The sequence below is a fragment of the Gadus chalcogrammus genome, chromosome 4 (assembly GCF_026213295.1).
Source record: "Gadus chalcogrammus isolate NIFS_2021 chromosome 4, NIFS_Gcha_1.0, whole genome shotgun sequence".
Lineage (NCBI taxonomy): Eukaryota > Metazoa > Chordata > Actinopteri > Gadiformes > Gadidae > Gadus > Gadus chalcogrammus.
In genome coordinates this window covers 27,604,623-27,625,180 of record NC_079415.1, presented here as the reverse complement: position 1 = coordinate 27,625,180, position 20,558 = coordinate 27,604,623, and the positions used below count along the sequence as shown (strand labels likewise).

The window sequence follows — 20,558 nt, the reverse complement described above, 5'->3', positions numbered from 1 at the left end:
AAGCAGCATATTAGCATCACTTGCGCTAGCTGTCTCCTTGGAAACACATGGCTAACCGTCCTTCAAAAGCTTGGTCTCAAGACGCTCTTCTCGTAGCTTAACCACGCCTCCTCTATCCTCATTTAAGTGCAGTTGGGTAAATGACAGAAGTTTTTGTTAACTTTTCAAGGCTTAAAGAGAGATATCTGAAGTCCTAGCCCCCCCTGGCAGAAGGAATACCTCCCATGTGGTTTCCCACTCTAGGTTTCTTGTAATGGGTGGTGTCGATAAATGTGGGCCTGTGAAGCGATTTGACCGTTGTCCCCATAAAGACCCTTAATCATCAACGTGTGTGTCCCATTTTTTGCCAATTGCTCAGTGTACAGTTACCAATGCCAATGTCCTTTACTGTTTCTTACTCCCTTAGTATCTACCCAATTAATCAATCAATCAATCAATATAATTTATTCATTGAGATTCATTGAGATTAATATCTCTTTTCCAAGAATGACCTGGTCAATAAGACAGCACTATCATCAAATAAAATATGCACTATCAACAGTCATAGTTCTCATAAACCACATTCCGAATTAAGTAATAAATGATACAAGATTAGGGTAAAGACTGCAAATAGTTGAAATAAACAAAATAAACCGAATCAGATAAAGTTAATAAATCTGTCCGTTATCAAAAATACAACTTTAGAAACAATTGCTTAGACTAAGAGAACTATCTTCTCTGTTCACTTTGTCGCCTAAAGTCTGTGTCTCCATAAATATCCGAATCCCTCTCCATGCCAGTTGGCCAGTGTGCTATTGCTATCGCCGCTCACACTCCTCTTCCTCCCTCAGTGTTCCCACTGTGACAAGTCCTTCCTCAACGCCTCCTTCCTCCAGAACCACCTCCAGCGCCGACATCCCAACGAGTCGGAGATCCGTAAGTTGACCCCCGAACCGATTCTATGCTCCTATCACGTTTTTGTCGAAGTCATATCTTTATTAGACAAGTGTAGTCGATTGCACCTGTTTAGGGCAGTCTTTGATCACCTGAGTTACACTTGACTGTTATTTTCTAAGTGGTTCTGTGGTTGCCGTGGTAGAGAATCTAGGTCAGAAGCCTGGACTATTCTTTTCTTCTAAAAATAAAGGTTGAAGCTTTAAGGGATGGTTTGGCTTTTTGCGCCCTCAAGTGGTTAAAATATAATTAACAGAATAACATGGCCGTACGATACAATACATGTGAGCGAATACAGTGGAGATGACTCATTCAGAGACTTTAGGATACTATTAATTAAAAAAATATGGTGCCGTGCCAACAGAATCGCGGCCAGACAACGAGAAGAAGTCTCAGCTGGACGTCCTGAAGGAGGAGATCAGCAGCCTGAAGGAACAGCTGGTGCAGCAGCAGCAGACCCTGCAGGCCAAGACCGATCAGGTAGGCCTGTCTGTCTGCCCCTCTGTCTGCCCCTCTCTCTGCCTGCCCCTCTGTCAGTCTGTCTGTCTGCCCCTCTGTCTGTCTGTCTGTCTGCCTGCCCCTCTGTCAGTTTGTCTGTCTGTCTGTCTGTCTGCCCCTCTGTCAGTTGGTCTGTCTGTCTGTTTGTCTGTCTGTCTGTCTGTCTGTCTGTCTGTCTGTCTGTCTGTCTGTCTGTCTGTCTGTCTGTCTGTCTGCCCCTCTGTCGGTTTGGCTGTCTGTCTGCCTGTCTGCCCCTCTGTCAGTGTGTCTGCCTGTCTATCTTTCCCTGTGTCAGTGTATCTGTCTGTCTGTCTGCCCCTCTGTCCGCTTTTCTGTCTGTCTGTCTGCCCCTCTGTCTGCCCCTCTCTCTGCCTGCCCCTCTGTCAGTCTGTCTGTCTGCCCCTCTGTCTGTCTGTCTGTCTGCCTGCCCCTCTGTCGGTTTGGCTGTCTGTCTGCCTGTCTGCCCCTCTGTCAGTGTGTCTGCCTGTCTATCTGTCCCTGTGTCAGTGTATCTGTCTGTCTGTCTGCCCCTCTGTCGGTTTTTCGGTCTGTCTGTCTGTCTGCCCCTCTGTCAGTTTTTCTGTCTGTCTGTCTGCCCCTCTGTCGGTTTGTCTGTCTGTCTGTTTGTCTGTCTGCCCCTCTGTCGGTTTGTCTGTCTGTCTGTCTGCCCCCTCTGTCGGTTTGTCTGTCTGTCTGTCTGTCTGTCTGTCTGTCTGTCTGTCTGTCTGTCTGTCTGTCTGTCTGTCTGCCCCCTCTGTCGGTTTGTCTGTCTGTCTTTGGCAGATGCTTTTAACCAAAGCGAAGTCCATTTGTCAGAAGAAAGAGAAACATTATATCGTTGTCGGTACAGTAAGAATTGCTTTGTTAACTCGTTCCCTGTAGTTTGTCTGTCAGACCCTCTCTTTGGAAGTCACCGTTGCTTTCCTGTTCTTTGAAACGTGAATTCCGAAAAGCCTTCTAAATCAAACCAGAGATCTCCTCCGAAAGTAGAGTCCATGAAGATTAAAGGAAGGAAAATCTGATAGTGAATAAAAGCGACAGCGCTCCATCTCAACCATTAAATCTTAAACCTAACCCTGCCAGCAAAGGACCTTAGTCTAACTCCACTGCATTTGGTCCTTGGCTTAATAGGCGGGGAAACCTAATTTGTGAATAAAGACGACAATGCTCCAAACGCTCTATCTCCATCATAACCATCAAAGGAAATCACCTTGAGGAAGAACAGTGAGTCCTTCAAATGTTTTATTGCTAACAGCTGATTGTGCTTCCCTTGTGTGTGTGTGTGTGTGTGTGTGTGTGTGTGTGTGTGTGTGTGTGTGTGTGTGTGTGTGTGTGTGTGTGTGTGTGTGTGTGTGTGTGTGTGTGTGTGTCCGTCCGTCCCTCCTCCAGGAGAAGGAGCAGGAGTCTCTCCACCGGGACCTGGTGCGGGAGCTGGAGCGCTTCAAGGCGGAGGAGATGACCCGCATGGACCGCAAGATCGAGGACAGCCGCGACGGCTTCCGCCGCGAGATGGAGTTCTTCTACACCAGGAACTTCCAGGCTCGCATCGTAAGCTGAAAAGGATCCAGTACTCACGCCGTAGCTCCTAGACATAGTCCAGTCAGTCTGGTTGTATATAGCCCAACATTTCAACAATCTCATGGCCAAACATTCAACTAGACGTATCTGAAGTCAATGATCAATATCGATTTCAGTAATGTTGTAAAATCACATACTTTTCCTGATATATTTTACTAATAAATAATGCTGGCCAGGATGTAACAATCTCTTTGTTTACAATAATCTTGCAGACAGAACTCTGTTATTTAGTTTTTATAATTCTGAAAGTCTCCTGGGCACTGGAAACTCAGCTGTGGTGACTTCACAATGTATAGAATATTAATCAGATCAAATTTATATTCATATATCTATAATCAGGTGGAAATACATAATTTGCTGCTTGATGCTTTAAAAAAATAAAATGGATCATTATGAAATGAATTATTTTTTCTGGGTTGCTTGTCAGACAAAGCAAGCAAATTAAAGACGACGTTGGGCTCTGGTAACTCGGGGTTATGATTCATCGGTTATTCCCAAAAGTTCTTTGTCGATAAACCGGCTATGAAAATATGTACCCTACTATTTTGTTGAATCGGCTAAATATATATAAAAAACGCAAGCAGTGGTAAGAAATGGCCAAAATAGGAAAATAAGGACACTGCCAAAGACGGCACCATCTGTTTTTCTGGAGGAGATAAAAGTCTTCTCGTGTCTTGTTTGATATCAGGACACAGGATCGAACCAGTGTGCACCCATTAAAACCGTGCTAACCCCTCTTTTTCCTCGCCCTTTGACCTCGCTGACCCCACCCTGTAGGAGCAAGAGCACAGCCAGATGTCGCGGCGCGAGACGGCCAGCAGCCCCGTGCAGCGCCCCCCCGAGCGGGAGCAGGACGCCCACGCCGACGCCCAGGCGCACGCCATGCAGCGCCTGGAGCAGCAGCTCAGGAAACAGGTGCTGCTCTATTGTTTACATGGTTACCGCGGCGACCGCACCCGCTCTTAGAGCGGCACCTCAGCCTGGCGTCGGATGTGCTGTCCCCTACTCGCCGGGATCTTAGACAGAGATTCGCAGCTCTTTGATTTTTGGAACTAAAGCGTTTTGTGCGTGTGTGACAAAGTGTCAAACATGTGTCAAACATGTGTCGTATGGCATAACAAAAATCGGACAAGCAATAGTTATTATTCTGTTATTGTTTGAGAGAATAAGTGTTGAAACTGAACTTTGAAATAGAATGGGAATGGGTAATCAATGAAGCAAATCGTAAAGAATACTAATGGTAATAGTATTAGTATCGTAAACAGCAACAACTTCTTATTTGCTATATTTTCAGTATGACTAGATGATTGACATTGTGTCCCCCACCCCCCAGGATAAAAAGTGGGAATCCAGACTGCAGGAGATCAAAGGCCAACACGAGTCAGAGAAGAACCAGGTAACACTCACTCACTCACACAATTACAAACTCACTCACTCACTCCATCACCTACACTCACTCACTCAATCACCTACACTCTCCCTCTATCACCTACACTCACTCACTCCATCACCTACACTCACTGACTCACTCAATCCCCTACACTCACTCGCTCACTCACTCACCCAATCACCTGCAATGTCATTCACTCACCCATACTTTGACTCACGCATACTTTCACTAAGTGACTCTCTCAATCACCCATTCACTCACACTCACTCCCTCCCTCACTCAGCGACTCACTTGCAAACTAACTCCCACTCCCACTCACTCCAACTCTCACTCCCTCCCTCACTCTTTCACCCGTTCACCGGGCAGCTGCTGAGTGAGCTGAGCAGGATGCAGTCGTCGGTGGGGGAGCAGCAGAGCCGGGGTCAGAGGTCACTGGAGGAGATGGAGAGGAGGCTGCAGGAGAGAGACCGCACCATCACCTCTCAGAGAGAGCAGGTCTGTACACACACACACACACACACACACACACACACACACACACACACACACACACACACACACACACACACACACACACACACACACACACACACACACACACACACACACACACACACTGATACACACACACACACACACACACACACACACACACACACACACACACACACACACACACACACACACACACACACACACACACACACACACACACACACACTGATACACACACACACACACATACCTACACACACAAACACAGACACACACACACACAGACACACACACACACACACACACACAAACACACACACCCGAAAGAAAAAATAAAGTTTAAATTAAGTGACGATCCATCCCATGTGGCGTCTCGTTGCAGCTCCTTCCTTTTAGGCCACTAAGCAAACGTCTTGTAGATGAGACTGCGCCTGGGTTATTTTGGTTTCGATATTGGTTATATTTTAAAACAGCCCATCATTGTAGCCTACCACTCGTGGAATATAGCCTGGTTAACGCCAGACCTCAAGTCCTCAATCTACTTTGAGATGAGGTCTGGGAACCACACATTAATTTTCTCGTATTTGAGGCGTGGTTTACGATTGCCCGGAGCCGTTTATTGGGCGCTACGAATGTCTATCATATGAGTCTGTACGTAGCTCATAGCCAATCAAAGCCTGTTGGTAGCAGGGTAAAGACATCCTTCTTGGTAATGAAAGAGTTTAACGCCGAGTTTATCTAAGGCTGCATCGAAAGGTAATGCGTCTGCTGCCATTTTGGATCCGTAAACTACAAGCTTCGGTGTGTCGCAATGACGTCGTCATCATCTTGCCGTCCCTCTCTGTTCTGTGATTGGTTCCCAATCTCAGGCAAAAATCTGATCCATGGAATCCAGGCTGCCTAGCAGCACAAAATGAAATCGCACGCAAGGCAGCATGGGTATACCCAGGCTACGTGGAATAAGGAATTAAAAAGAGATTATGGAGTGATTTGACTCAGAAGTGACATTCGGCAATGGCCGCGTGAGATGTTCAGAACAAATTCAACTTCTAGTTCAATAACATCCACAGTTAAGAACGATTGTCGTAAAAAACTTTTTGCAAGGCAAGAAGGCACGTTTTGGGGTTATGTACAATAAAAAATATGAACATGCATGTTGCACTGTTGTGCAGTGGACTTGCAGGGAATTTTGGAATTAGTAGGCTCGAGTCAGCGTTTCTTTGATATCTAGGCTTTCTTTTTCTTTGCAAAAAACATTAGCCTATATAGTAGGCTTGATGCAACCGGCAGATGGCGGGCGGTTGCAGTTTTGAAAATGGTTCAAGAACATTGGTGCGGACGGATGACGGACGGACGATGAGTTTGTGATGCGGTTGCGGATAAGATAATAGCCCATCCACCACGCATCTCTAGTGTACACACACTCACACACATACACACACACACACACACACACACACACACACACACACACACACACACACACACACACACACACACACACACACACACACACACACACACACACACCATCACCTCTCAGAGAGAGCAGGTGTGCACACATACACACACAAACACACATAAGCAGATACACATACACAGAGACACACACAAACACACGCACACACATACACAGATACACATACACACAGACACACACAAACACACACTCCCACATACACACACACATGCAACACACCTCATCACCTCTCAGAGCTCTATCCACACACTCCCACACTGGACACACTCCTCTGTGTGCACTGGTCAGGAAGCGAGCTGGTGTTCCGGGTCTTGTTCAGGATATCCTGTATTTGGACTCGCTGGCTGAGATTTCCCGTGTTATCCTACAGCAACACTCTGTCATTCATAATACGCTCTCCTCTATCAGACAAGCACGTTCAGATACAACAGATGTAACGAAGGACTTGTGTAAGGATGAAATATAATAAGAATAAACCACAACATACAGTATATTATTTCTGATATGAATGCAACCTGTAAGGGTTAATCCTGCCGATTTTATCGACTCAATCAGCTGTAACTAAAGTCTTCTTCGTAGTGCATTGAGCTTGTTTTAGCGTTGTCAAGGAAACATGGTTGATAGATGTGTTTCACCATAGTTCTTAATGTTGGATTTGTAGTGCATTGATTCAGAACAGTTAAAGGTCCCTTTATCGAAAATGACTCACAGCCTTGGAACATTATTGACTAGTAATGGGACTGCCTTCAAATGTAAATGCATTCTGAAGCCTTGCCTCTGGTCTTTTTTGTCTTAGGTTGCAGCTCGGTGGCAGGTTGAACGAATCGGTTTAGTTTGGTTACCACCTTGTCCTAAAAGCGCAATAAAGCCTAAATAACATGTGTGTGTGGATAGTATAGTCCAATATACCGGGCCCCTTTAGAGCAGTTCCCTAAGCAACAACCCTGGGTGTTTCTAACCAATTACGGCCATCCTCTCATTTTCTTCTTCTGCAGATTAGGAACATATCCTCCCAACAGCCGGTCACCAAGATAGTGGAGGTACCAGGTAAGGACCCTCCATCATGTGTTGAAATGACTCCATCTTGTGTTGAGACGAGTCCATCATGTATCTGGATGATGACTCCATCATCTATTTAGATCACTCCATAAATGATTTAGATGCATATGGCAGCTGTATCGACGGTGACAGTACCCTCATCCCCTCTCTCTCTCTCTCTCTCTCTCTCTCTCTCTCTCTCTCTCTCTCTCTCTCTCTCTCTCTTTCTCTCTCTTTGTATTAGTCATCGTCACGGCGACCCCACCAGAACCGAGACGCAAGCGAATTGTCCGCGGTAAGTCAAAAGGAAAACACTGAAATTCATCAGACGAAATGTTAGCTTTTGCGCTACGCTAACCCAACTGCGACGTCTCCTAACACCCTGTGATTGGTTAAGAAGGAGCTTGGATGCGGGAGGATGAGGATGCAATGTACAAAAACGGAAAGAGAACCGCACCAAAAAACGCACACCCCTTCCCTTCTCCTCTTCCTCCTCCCCTTCTCCTTCATCCTCCTCCCCCCTCTCCTTCTCCTCCTCCTCCTCCCCTTCTCCTCTTCCTCCTCCCCTTCTGCTTCATCCTCCTCCCCCCTCTCCTTCTCCTTCTCCTCCTCCCACTTTTCTCCCCCTTCTCCTCTTCCCACTTTTCTTATCCTCTCCCCTTCTCCTCCTCCCACTTTCCCTCCCCCAATTCCTCCTTCACCCCCTTCTCCTCCTCCTCCACCGTTCTCCTCCTCCTCCTCCCCCTCCTCCTCACCCCTCCTTCTCCTCCTCACCCCAACTCCTCCTCCTCACCCCTCCTTCTCCTCCTCCCCAACTTCTCCTTGTCCCCTGAAACATTTTTGTGATCCCGTTCGGGGCCGTCCAATCAGAGGAGGCCACGCCCCCGGCTCCTCCGTGCCATTCCCTGGATCCGATACAGGAGATGTCGGAGGAGGACAGAGGTAAAGCGTGCGCGAGGTTGCTCCGCCTCCTCCACCTCCTCCTCCATGTGCACGTTCTCTTCTGCATGGTCACGTTCTCTTCTCCCTCCCTCCCTCCTCCCTCCCTCCCTCCACATCCTCATCCACACATGGTCAGCTATGGACGTCCACACAGAGCTTTCTGTGCAATATGGAACTGTTGTGGATTGCGCGTGCATATTGTTGTGGTGATCTCATTCTGTGCTCATCGTCGCAGTGTGTGTTTGTGTGCGTGTGTGTGTGTGATCAGACGCCCGTCGTTCCAACCCAGATGAACACATGATGTACGGATTCACGGGCCCCTATATGGAGTTAGATTCATGCCAAAACCCCGCACACACGCAAAACGTGTTTTGCTCACGCATAACGATTCACACGCACACAAAACGTGTTTTACTCACGCAAAATGATTCACACACACGCTCAGTGTGGTTTGCAAATACAAAACATCATTCACAAACTAATACATTTTGCTTCAGAAACAAATACAGTATGTTTTACACAAAGTACAAAAAAAAATCCTTCAAGCACACAAAACCATTCTACAAGTACGGAACACGAAAGCTGCGCGTGGATCGGAATGCATTTGCGCACAGATCGGATTGCATTTGCGCACGGATCAGCAAGGCGGAAAATTAGTGCCAAAAGTCACGTGACAAATAAATGTCCTGTGATTCATACTACACAACAGCAGGTGGCGGTGTTGAGTCAGTTTAAGGCCGCCAGGAGGATCTTTTTTCTCCCCAAAATCTTTATTTGATGCCGGCCAAACGTGTGTGGATTCAACTCCATACTATGCGACTTGCCGCCCCTTTGTCACGGAATCTGAATTGACGAACACAGAGATTGTGACATCCGTCAGCAACACGCAAGCTCTGTGTTCGCCAATCTACTTATCGAGTCTTAAAAACAAAATGGCGTCGACGGGTGGTCTACTGATGGTATTGTGTGTATAAAATGTACTTTTTAATAAACAATCTGTACACTTATAAAGTTCTCAATGCCTCGTTTTATATCTTAAGACCCTTATTGTACTACCCAAGAAGTGTCGGGCTACTTCTAGCATTTTAAATGGTTTAAAATAGCGATTTAGTTTTTACCATAACCACTGCCCCCATTGTTCCAAGTTTATAGCCTTTAGATAGAATCGGCTAAAAACAGCCAACTGAAGAAAGCGTCTATATGCGTTTTTTGTGCTCCAAAACGAACGTTTCAACTCAAGCATCAAATAAAGATTTTGGGGAGAAAAAAGATCGTCCTGGCGGCCTTAAACTGACTCAACACCGCCACCTGCTGCTGTGTAGTATGAATCACAGGACATTTATTTATCACGTGACTTTTGGCACTAATTTTCCGCCTTGCTGATCCGTGCGCAAATGCAATCCGATCCGTGCGCATCGGATTGGAATGGTTTAAAATAGCGATTTAGTTTTTACCATAACCACTGCCCCCATTGTTCCAAGTTTATAGCGTTTTGATAGAATCGGCTAAAAACAGCCAACTGAAGAAAGCGTCTATATGCGTTTTTTGTGCTCCAAAACGAACGTTTCAACTCAAGCATCAAATAAAGATTTTGGGGAGAAAAAAGATCGTCCTGGCGGCCTTAAACTGACTCAACACCGCCACCTGCTGCTGTGTATTATGAATCACAGGACATTTATTTATCACGTGACTTTTGGCACTAATTTTCCGCCTTGCTGATCCGTGCGCAAATGCAATCCGACCCGTGCGCAAATGCATTCCGATCCACGCGCAGCTTTCGTGTTCCGTACTTGTAGAATTGTTTTGTGTACTTGAAGGATTTTTTTTTGTACTTTGTGTAAAACATACTGTATTTGTTTCTGAAGCAAAATGCATTAGTTTGTGAATGATTTTTTGTATTTGCAAACCACACTGAGCGTGTGCAGGGGCGGCCCCAGCACATTTGGCGCTCTAGGCGAGGGGGGGGGTGTATGAAGCGATTGTTGACGGGGGGGGGGGGGGGGGGGGGGGTATAAAGCGATTGTTGACGGGGGGGGGGAGACGTGGCCAATAGGTGTTTTTTTTTTTGTTGTTTTTTTTTTTGTTGTTTTTTTTCTCGCGCATTTTATATTTTGCGCCCCCCCTCTAAATGGCGCTCTAGGCGGCCGCCTGACCCGCCTGTAGGGAAGGCCGCGCCTGAGCGTGTGTGTGAATCATTTTGCGTGAGTAAAAAACGTTTTGTGTGCGTGTGAATCGTTATGCGTGAGCAAAACATGTTTTGCGTGTGTGCGGGGTTTTGGCATGAATCTAACTCCATACCCCTATTTTACCTTTGAGTGTTAGGGTGACCCACCCTTCCAAAGTCCATCCTCTCTCCACGGGACATCACACATGGATGCCTACCAGCCTACCGAGTGGACTGTGCCAACTGGTTGGCCGGTAAACTGCAATGGCTTGTCAAGGGCTTATCAACATCATACCCGTTAATAATAATAATAATATAAGAAGAAGAAGAAGTAGAATACGTCTTTAAAGGTGCCATATTATACCACCAGGTGTGAGTGTGATTAGCCGTTACAAGCCGTTTAGACAATCGACCTCTTCTGACATCACAAGTGGGCATGACCACCTAGATGTGTGTTGGATAGATCTTGTCACCTTTAACAAATTAATTGGCACTCTGCATTTTCCGGTTAAGAGCAGGCGCCCATTAGTGTACTCATTTGTTAATTGCTTCCCTAATTGGATAACTGGGATGGCGGATGGATGAGTCATTGTGCCGTGGTGTCCCTTTGTTTCTGTCGTTGTTCCCAGACTCCAGCAGCGTCTCGGAGAAGAGGCGCCCCCCGGTGGTGTCGGCGGAGAGCAGGAGACCCGAGGCGGCGGCGGCGACTCCGGCTCCGGCTCCGGCTCTGGCTCCGGAGCGGCGGGAGAGGCTGACGCCGGCCGCCCTGCGGAGGAACCCCAGCCTCAGGAGAGAGCTGCGGCCCGCACTGGAGCTCGCCCTGGCCGAGAAGCTGGAGGACCTGGGGCTCCGGCCGGTATGCTACGCTCAGCTACGCTCATCAGAACACCTGTGTTTGTGTAATGTTTTCGTCATGATGTTTTTAAGAGACCCGCAGCAAATTTTGGATGCAGGTCATTTAAGGGCCGTAGCGGTCTGGAAGGTCGAACAGTGGGAACCGTCTCTCCTCGATTGATCAAACAGTGGTTCCAACTCGCAAGCCTTAGCTACAAGTAGCGTTGGATTTGGCTTAAAATCGTAAGATTTAAAATGAATTTCAAAAAAAGATTGTTGAAGTGATTGTACACTTCTAGCTATAAACCTCAATGTGGTACGCTACATGCTACCTAGATGTTGCTAAAACAAGGCTAAGGTTATTGGCTGCCCACATACTGTTTGTTATTTCTGTTACTGTTTGTTAATGTAATCAAAAACTTCATGAAGGACAATCAATGGTCATAACAATGGCGCCAACATCGCAGACCTTTTGATCGTCATTGTCACACAGTTTACCGACAAACAAAGAAAAGTAATTGATTGTGTGTGGGTGTCCTTTGTTTCCTCTCCAGGGGCAGAGTGGTCTGAAGAGCAAGGAGCTGAGCGGCATCCTGTCCCAGGTGGTCTCGGCGCGGGAGAGCGCGGCCCGCGAGGTGCCGCAGTACTGGCGCCACCGCGAGGAGGTGGTCCGCGACCTGGAACAGAGGCTTCAGGACCGACGCCGGGGCAGCGAGCCCGCCGCCAATGGCTCGCTGCGGGCCAAGGCCAGGGCCGCCGCTCAAGGTACGGGGACTGATGATGGAGTCATGAGGGACCCCTGTTAGAGGCGCCATAATCTATGTATATCTGTCCCTTTGAAAACATAAAGGGTTAAGGTTGCTTAAGCCTGAAGTCATAGTGATCTGCAAACGACTACTCTTTCATTGGCATTGGGATTAAACATGACATAGTATACCCCCAGGTGTGAGTGTGATTAGCCGTTACAAGTCGTTTTGAAAATCTGCCTCTTCTGACATCACAAGTGGGCGTGTCCACCTAGATGTGTGCCTGATAGATGAGCAACGTTTGCTTCAGTCCACTAGGTAGGCTTGACGAGTGATCTATCCGTCATACATCTAAGTGGAAACGCCCACTTGTGATGCAAGAAGAGGCAGATTTTCAAAACGGCTTGTAACGGCTACTCACACTCCAACCCTGGTGGCAGGGCCGTCGTAAAGGGGTGAAAGGTGATGATGATTCTAGGGGCCCACAGCCCAGGGGGGGCCCATGGCAATAAAAAAAAAAAAAAAAAAAAAAAGTAACTACCAGCCCATAGTACTAGGCCCCCCCCCCCCCCCCGTCAACAATTGCTCCTTCCACCCCCCCCCCCCAATTCAGCGCAGGGGGGCCCATCAGTACCTCTTGTACAGGAGCCCAGGACTTGTTGCAACGGCCCTGCCTGGTGGTATAATATGTAAACTTTAATATCATGCACGGATCTGAAAACTGTGGAAAAAAGGGATTTTGGAGTCACGAGCAAAGGTTTGGAGCTGCTGCGCTAACCAAATGTTAAATAAAAACAATTGACTTCTTGGCTTTCAAACTTCCAAGACAGAGCCAACATAGTTCAATACCAGTTATCAAACAGTACATAGACACTTCAGGTGAGTTAGTCCCCGCTAATGAGTTAAACAAATAAGCCAACTGTGTCTAGCCAAGTCCTTAAGCACTTTTTAGAAAGGAATGCGGTAATTTGTTGTGATGACACTGAACACACTCTTTTATGAAGCTCTATCTTAGACTAATGCTAACTTATTTTCTTTAACGACCTAGATAAGCTCCACTGACTCACTGCTGATCCACAACATGGTACTTACTTTGTGTGTGTGTGTTTGTGTGTGTGTGTGTTTGTGTGTCCAGCGAGTCAAAACAGACCTCGGTCCAGTAGCCTCCCCTCCAGGGTGACTCAGGTGATGTCTGGACCTCCGGCAAAACAGGCCAAGACCCCCCAGCCAACACCCAGGACCAGTACTGTCGACCAACCGAAGACCTTGACCAGCAGAGCCAGGAACCCGGCCAAGGCTGCCGTACCCAAGTATGGAAAACGACAACAGTAGTGGTCGCACTGTCGTCTACGCTAAAACACGAGATTCACTGGGACGTGGCTTTGCATGGGAATTCTCATAATAAGCAGCGGAAGTAACATGATGAATCTAGCAATTATGCTAACCGTGCTAATGCTAGCAGTGCTAATCGCACTGAAGCTAATCATGCGTCTCGACTCTCAGCTTCAGGACACCTCCTTTCAGCTCAGACGAAGACTCAGAGGAGGAAGAGGACAGTGAGGATGACGACGAGGAAGAGGACGAGGAGGATCTAAGAAGGATGCGCGGGCGCTCTCAGGACCCTAGGGGCCGGTCCCCGCAAGCCTCCAGACCTCAGCGGGCCCCCGTTGTGCTCCAGAACACAGCCGGCAGACCCAGCCCGGTCGCACGGCAGCAGACTCCAGCGCGGCCCGCACTCGCCTCCACGCCCAATCAGCAACGGGCACCAGCCGGGAACGTCGTGAAGGCGGCGGCCGTTAAGGCTCCGGACAGCGATGACGACGACTGGTCGGAGGTTAGCGTGCTGCAAGAGATCGACCCCAAGCGGCTACAGTCTTATGAGGACCGGAACGGCAGCACGGACAAGAGACCCGCGGTGAAACGTGAGTGCTGAAAGTGTTGTGTACCATTGGATAATGTTTGTTTTTGGCTCACATTAGGTCGATTCATGATTCATGATTCGTGACAAAGGTATGTGAACACACAACTATCACTTCAATATCATAGCTTCCCTATTTTATTTTTTGTTTAAATTAAAGGACAATAACGATCAGAACTATTGACAAGGTTAATAAAAATCCTGATCCTGAAACTGCAAAAAAATATTTTAAATGTGCTTCAATTTTTCTTAGCTAATAAAAGAAAATCCATTGATGTTAATTAACCATCGAAAAAATAAAATCTTGCTTAACCTGATTAGCTCGGTTCACTTTCAACCAATCAGAGGCCACGGTGCGGGAGTTGGCTGTGAAAGTGGAGAACAAGCTGGCGGAGAGAGGCGGGCGACGGCCAGCAGGGGGCGTGAACGTCGCACCGAAGAGTACAAAGAAAACAGAGGAGGAGGATGTAGTTCAGGAGCTACTGGTGAGGGCCCCTTTTCTTCTCGAGACCAGTGGTTGCAAGACGCTGTGCCTTTCATAATAACACACTTTGTTTGTATAGTGATATCTAGACACTCACCGGAACTTCACAATGGGAATAAAAAGTAGGAGTAGAGAATAAATAAAGAATCTAAAGAGCAATTTGCCATATAGTTTTATTTGTATTACTTTCTATATATATATTTTAATTAATTATTCCTCACAAACAGACCTACTGTACATTCTTTAGATATTTTTCATATTGAGTTCTTCTGTTAAATATTTATATTTTACTTTTAGTACACAGATCTAGAGGAGAGCAGTGATTGGGCGGTGTCGTCCCTGGAGGAGCCGGGTCACATCCTGGCTCTCCCCAAGTCGGGCCCCAAGGGGCCCCCACCGACCAGGAAGAGTCTGGACTCGTCCAGCACTAGCGTCTGGGGAACCTCCACGGGCAAGGGACAGAAATCCGGTAAGGGGCCACACCACAATTTGTCATGAAATATTGTGAACATGTTTAAATACCTCTAGATTTGTATTGCCTCGCTGTACTTTTATTTATTTTAGTTAAACCTATGAACGTTTTCCATTAGCCTCTAGTGGCTTGAGTAGCTACAGTTATAGCTATATGATTGATATGAAGCTATTTAAAGATTTACCCAGAAAAAAAATCGATTCATAGCAAAATAATCCCTGTATGGATTGACACGTGACAGTTGTGATTTATTCCTTGAGAAGCATTCTATGTTTTAATGGAGTAAACAGCTGCAGAAGAAAAAAATGACATAGTTAGACTTAGACTTAAAGACTTGCTTTATTGTCATTCAATAAACACAGCATCAGTGCATATATTAAAGGCCCTTCGTTACCTTGGCTCACGGTGGAGTGGACATATAAATATATGTAACATTCAAATATTCACAGAACATAAAGTGCTGGTATTACTTAAACAGGTTGAAATGACTGAGTGTATTAAAAGGATAATGATAAACGAATCAAGTGACAAAGTGATATTGCACTCAAAGGTAGAAGTTATAGTCCAGTGAGGATCCCATGGAGGGTGGGGGGTGTTACAGTCCATAGATGGGGGTTTATTTATTATATTATATATTAATTAACAGATTCCCTCGTAGCTCATTCGTTGTGGTCGCGTGTTTCTCAGGAGTGACGGACACCGCGGGGGCCGGCAGCACGCTGAAGAGCAGCCTGATCTCACTCAGCGACTTCAGCGACTCAGAAGACATTTAGCATTGCACACCCTACTGTTCTGACCCCACATGAACCCTGGAATGTCTTTGATGACCCCTTTATATATGATTTATGAGATTATTTTACCCTATAGGTACTGCTTTTATAGTGTCCGATTTATATGTGACAGAATCTTTTTTGTAGATTTTTGTTGATGATTTTCTCCTTTATACATTCATACAAGCAATAAATTGGGCTCTTTGTTCAATTAAATATTTCCATTCTGTCCATTGAATGTTCAAAAACAACAAAAAAGAATGTAAAAGAACGACATGAGACGTTTAGGGAGAAATTGCAATTTGTCTCAATTGCTTTATTTACATAAACAACAACAATATCAACCCAAAGAACCACCAATCTGCTAACGATAATCTAGTTCGCTCTTGTTGCTCACCAATCAGGGATCTGCTACCAGGTGACTGACCAATCATTGGGCAGGGGAGGGTTGCAGCATCCTTAGGGCGGGCCCAGTATTAGAAGGTTAGTGTTTTGGCTGAGGTAGGATTGAGGGTCTGTGTTAGGATTACAGTTGGCATTTTGATGGTGAATTTGATACCTTAAGTGATGGATTAGTGGGATAGATAAGATATTGTTTAAATTCATATAAATCAGTTTGACGTTAAGTAAGATGTTTTTGGGTTAGAGGTTAAAACAAGTCATAAAAAAATAAGTCACAGACCAACAATCTTGAAACATTTCTTGACACACAAAGAACAAAAAAATAATAAAAAGTCCAGTTCATACAACAACACGAATAAGTATTACAAAAGGCTTAAAAAAACAAAAACTCATGAGTCTCTGACCAAGCGGCTGCGACCGTCATACAAACTCCTCGCTCCCGGGGAAGTTGATGGTCCTGGGCTGGCTGGTGGTCCTGGGTGTCCTGATGGTCCCAGGGGTCCTCGTGCTCCGGACCCCCCTGCTGTCGCGGCCCTGGTAGAACAGAGGTGGTCCGTAGGTCCGTCTAGTCCGCGCTGTTGCGTACGTCCGTCTGGAGCGGGCCTGGGCGTATGTTGCGGGTCGGCGCGGACCCTTGTCGCTACTGGAGGAACGGAAATGGGCGTTATTTAGGATGGGTTTTTTGATTGGCATGTAGGGTGTTAGCCTCCCATCCAATAGGTGATGGCTTCCATCCCCTCTGTCCACAGTCCAACAAGTAAGCGCTCTGTAAGCAGGATGCCCTAAAAGAGTGTTCCCAAAACTCTAGGGGAAATGCATTTGGGGTCACCGGAGCTCGCTGAAGTATAAGCTTTAAGATATTTGACGATAAAGTTTGTATCTAAATAAATCAGACTATTTTTAGTTTGATTGGGTGATGAATGATGGTGAGTTTTAAGCAAATCCACAAAATTGTCAAAAGAAAAAATACGAAAAACAATGAATTCAGTGTGATTTACGTTTGACAAAAGTACCCACTAAAGAACTTTAGTAATCAATGGTGAGTTGCACTGTTAAACTGGTCGTTTTACCTGAAGTGTAGGCCCTCTCTGCCAGAGAGATAGCTCAAAAGGCCCCCTCCAACAAGCAGGAGGCTGGATCCGCCCCAGCCCACGAAGACCGCCGCCCCCAGCTCAAACCTGACCCGCAGAGACAGCAGATAGCGAGTCTGTTAAGAGATTGTGTTCATGGCTGGAATTTCCATTGAAAAATAAAATATGAATAACTATTTCACTATATTCTTTGGTAAAAAAAAAGATATAGATATATTCACAATGTGTACAATTCAGTACCTTGCAGTTACTGATTTCATGTCCTGTCTTACTGGCTGTGCAACAGTGATATGCAAACTAGCTCGGCTAACCGGTTGGCCTAAGTGTTTTTTTCAATACAGCACAAGTTAGCTTTGTGACCTTTCATTCCTACATGGAAACGTGTCTCACGGTTCTGTTTTCTGTCAACAGAAACAGAAAACAAAAAGTTCAGTCAAATGACTGCTTGCCACAGAAGCAACACCTTACTCACTTCTGTGACACAAAGTTTGGATCCTTGAACTCGCTAACGACTCGGTTGCCCCAAAGTGAGTAGGTGACCATCCCACAGAGACCTAGGAGGAAGCGAAATATAGGATTATATTTGATATACTGCTGATTTTACTGGTAGGCTATATTTCATTACGATAGAGTAATAATAAAGCGATAAAGAAATTAATGATATTTAATCAATTAAACTTAATTAATATAGTTGTTTAGGGTTTAAAGGGTTTAAACTTCCATTTTACTTGAAGATGGTTTTGCATTGTTGAAGACTCCCTCGAAAGGTTTAAAAGTGCCATTGCGTGCATGATCTGCGACGTCACGTCAACTGCTTATTTTTAAGCGTCACTGTGACACGTGCTGTCCCCAGCTGTCCCCCATAGGTTACATTAAGGAGCTCTATTACAGTGTGATTTATATATATCTATTCCTATTTGGTTTGGAGTTTACGTACATTTCTGAGCAAAATGGGCATCTCTTTCACGATTGGTTCGGGGAACCCATTTTCCCTGTCAATCACAGGTGGGCTTGAAACCCAATTTTTTTTTTTTTTTACCTGATACAAAATACGTGACCGCTCCTGCGAAGGTGACCCGGGCGTTGGCGAGCTCCGAGCCGCCGATCTTGGTGCACTTCATCCCGATGAGCGTCAGGACGCCGCCGAAGAAGCCGGTGGCGACGGACGCCACGGCCAGCGCGCGGCACGCGTGGAGGAACGCTGGAGGACACAAGACGGTTGAGGAAGCGAACCATTTGTCCGACACACACAATGCACCCAGAGGAGCGTTATCTAAGTAAAAACAGAGGAAAGGAAATTAAAGTAAATCGATCTGTAACATTTATTTATTTCGGGGATATATCTTTATAGGCCTACATATTTATTTATAATAATTATATATTTGAATTATGCCTACTTCATTCATTTCACCGCTGCATATATTATAGTTTCCTAGTTTCGTGCTTTTGGCCCAGAAGCCCAGGGGGGGCCCCCATACCCTAAAGGGAAAAACATTAGCCTACTTATAATAACAGCACGTCATGCCATCAATAGCCATTCCGCACGGGCGTAGACAGTAATTTTGGATATAGAACTACTGACGCTACGAGGGGCCAGCTCAGCCAATGGAAGCACAATGTCGAACAAGAACTTGAATGGGGCCGGGGGGGATTATAAGAGGAGAGTGTTGACATGTAGTAAAATCCAATCACTAACCGTGGCCTTTCTAATTAAAAGTATTCAGGCTCTCAGGGGCCCCACAGGTTGCCCCCTTAATCTGGGCCCTTAGCAGAACCCTTTGTTTCCCTTTGTTAATCCTCAATTTGTTATTACTGTCTAAATCATTGTTTGATTAAAAATCTGAACGTAACTTTGCTCAAGTTCTGAAACACACATTGAAGTAGACCCACAAAATAATTAGATCTGAACCATAACTTTACAGGTCGTAACGTTTTTCATGGTTAGCTTTTGATTTTTACATTTTATTCAATAAAAAATACAAGCGGAAGCAGCATCTCAAATTATTTTATAACACTGATCACGCCTACCGCTCATTTCACGCTTTCCTTTTATTTTTTTAATGTTTATGGAGACGCTTTACCTTTCTTTGTAAAGGTAAAAAATCTCTGGTGGGCCTATTTAATCACATGAAATAAGGCCCACTGATACCTAATACAGGCCCGCTAAACAGTGACGACTGGCCGACGTCTGACGCCTACCGGAGAGTCCCAGCATGGAGGGGTAGTACTTGCAGTCGGAGACGCCCGTGGTGTCCGAGATGCAGTCCATCCACAGATTTGAGAAGTAGTTGGCGGTGGTTAGGACGGTGCTGCCCACCTCAGAGAAGTTCCAGTACTCCGTGGGCAAGGTGGAGCAAACCAGGACCCAGCCGCACAGACACGACACGAAGCAGCCCACCTCCAAGTACATCACCACGGTCCTGTACTTCATCGTGGCCGTCCACCCCTAATCAAATAGAATAAAATCCAACAGCAACAAAAGGAGGAATCTGGAAAATGCTACTGTGATTTAATGGTTAAAAGACCATGGGCAATGGAGAGAGAAGACAGTTGTAAAATGCTTTCAAGACAAGTCAAGCTTGGATAAACTGAGATCAGGTGTTGAGCGTCAAAATGCTGATGCGGGCTGGTTAAACCAGTCGGTCTTCATCACGTCTTTTAGTTGTTTTTGCCCAGTAAGCATTTGACCCAACACTTTCCCACGAGTGGAAGTGGGAATGTCCTTTTATCTGTAATCGTAGCCAACCCCTCTCAAATTTCTTGCTTAGAGAGAGAGTTTCATATGCCCCATGTTTATTTGAAGATGACATCACTCTGTCTAATCTAGAGTAGCTAAACGGTCGAGGAACAAAAAAAAGTAACAATAACAAGGATCCAATCAAATGAATAATTAATTGTAAATTGCAAAAAAGGCAATGATTATTCAAGGGTTAATCAGAGTGGAGTTTAGTCCCTTCTGGTTGGGCCCTTGGGCCTGACGGCCCCCACATCATCACACACTAATACCCTGAAATGGACTAGGAGACAAAGTCAAAGTGCCAGGGTTGTCGATTAGTGTTTTAATAATGTCATTGCATTTTGTCCATTTAGATTTTCCATTTCCGACCGATTCATTTCCAGGGTTCCTTTGCGTCAGACACCTCGTTAGGGCTAACAGGGTACACCTGAGCTGCCCTCCCCAGCTGCTACAGGCCTAAAGGAGAGCCCCACTTCAGTCTGCGCTTCAGAAAGTCCTCAGATGTGAAGGCTTGTTATACTGTGGTGGTTTTTCGTCTATTGTCTGATCATTGTGGCTAGTCCTACATAAAATAGGGTGTCCTTTA

The 20,558-nt window shown here is 45.9% G+C and overlaps 2 protein-coding genes across 2 annotated transcripts in view; one reads left to right on the top strand and one right to left on the bottom strand.

The window, feature by feature from the left end:
• The window catches only part of LOC130381718 (cilium assembly protein DZIP1-like), a 20,624-nt gene extending 4,688 nt beyond the window's left edge, over nt 1-15,936 (top strand). Inside the window, exons 4-18 of the mRNA XM_056589434.1 lie at nt 831-915; nt 1,298-1,413; nt 2,821-2,979; nt 3,787-3,924; nt 4,343-4,405; nt 4,766-4,894; nt 7,370-7,421; nt 7,657-7,707; nt 11,148-11,374; nt 11,907-12,117; nt 13,234-13,408; nt 13,602-14,020; nt 14,362-14,501; nt 14,798-14,969; nt 15,660-15,936. Of these exons, the coding sequence (XP_056445409.1) occupies nt 831-915; nt 1,298-1,413; nt 2,821-2,979; nt 3,787-3,924; nt 4,343-4,405; nt 4,766-4,894; nt 7,370-7,421; nt 7,657-7,707; nt 11,148-11,374; nt 11,907-12,117; nt 13,234-13,408; nt 13,602-14,020; nt 14,362-14,501; nt 14,798-14,969; nt 15,660-15,745 (2,223 nt within the window). The 3' untranslated portion in view covers nt 15,746-15,936. The remainder of the gene's footprint in view (nt 1-830; nt 916-1,297; nt 1,414-2,820; nt 2,980-3,786; nt 3,925-4,342; nt 4,406-4,765; nt 4,895-7,369; nt 7,422-7,656; nt 7,708-11,147; nt 11,375-11,906; nt 12,118-13,233; nt 13,409-13,601; nt 14,021-14,361; nt 14,502-14,797; nt 14,970-15,659) is intronic.
• A 147-nt stretch (nt 15,937-16,083) lies between these two features.
• LOC130381719 (claudin-10-like) lies at nt 16,084-19,779 on the bottom strand. The gene is made up of 5 exons (XM_056589435.1): nt 19,435-19,779; nt 18,275-18,436; nt 17,708-17,789; nt 17,215-17,322; nt 16,084-16,787 (listed from the first exon to the last, which is right to left on the bottom strand). The coding sequence occupies exons 1-5, from the start codon at nt 19,664-19,666 to the stop codon at nt 16,565-16,567; spliced, it is 807 nt and encodes a 268-aa protein (XP_056445410.1). The 5' UTR covers nt 19,667-19,779; the 3' UTR covers nt 16,084-16,564.
• Nucleotides 19,780-20,558: the final 779 nt, after the last annotated feature.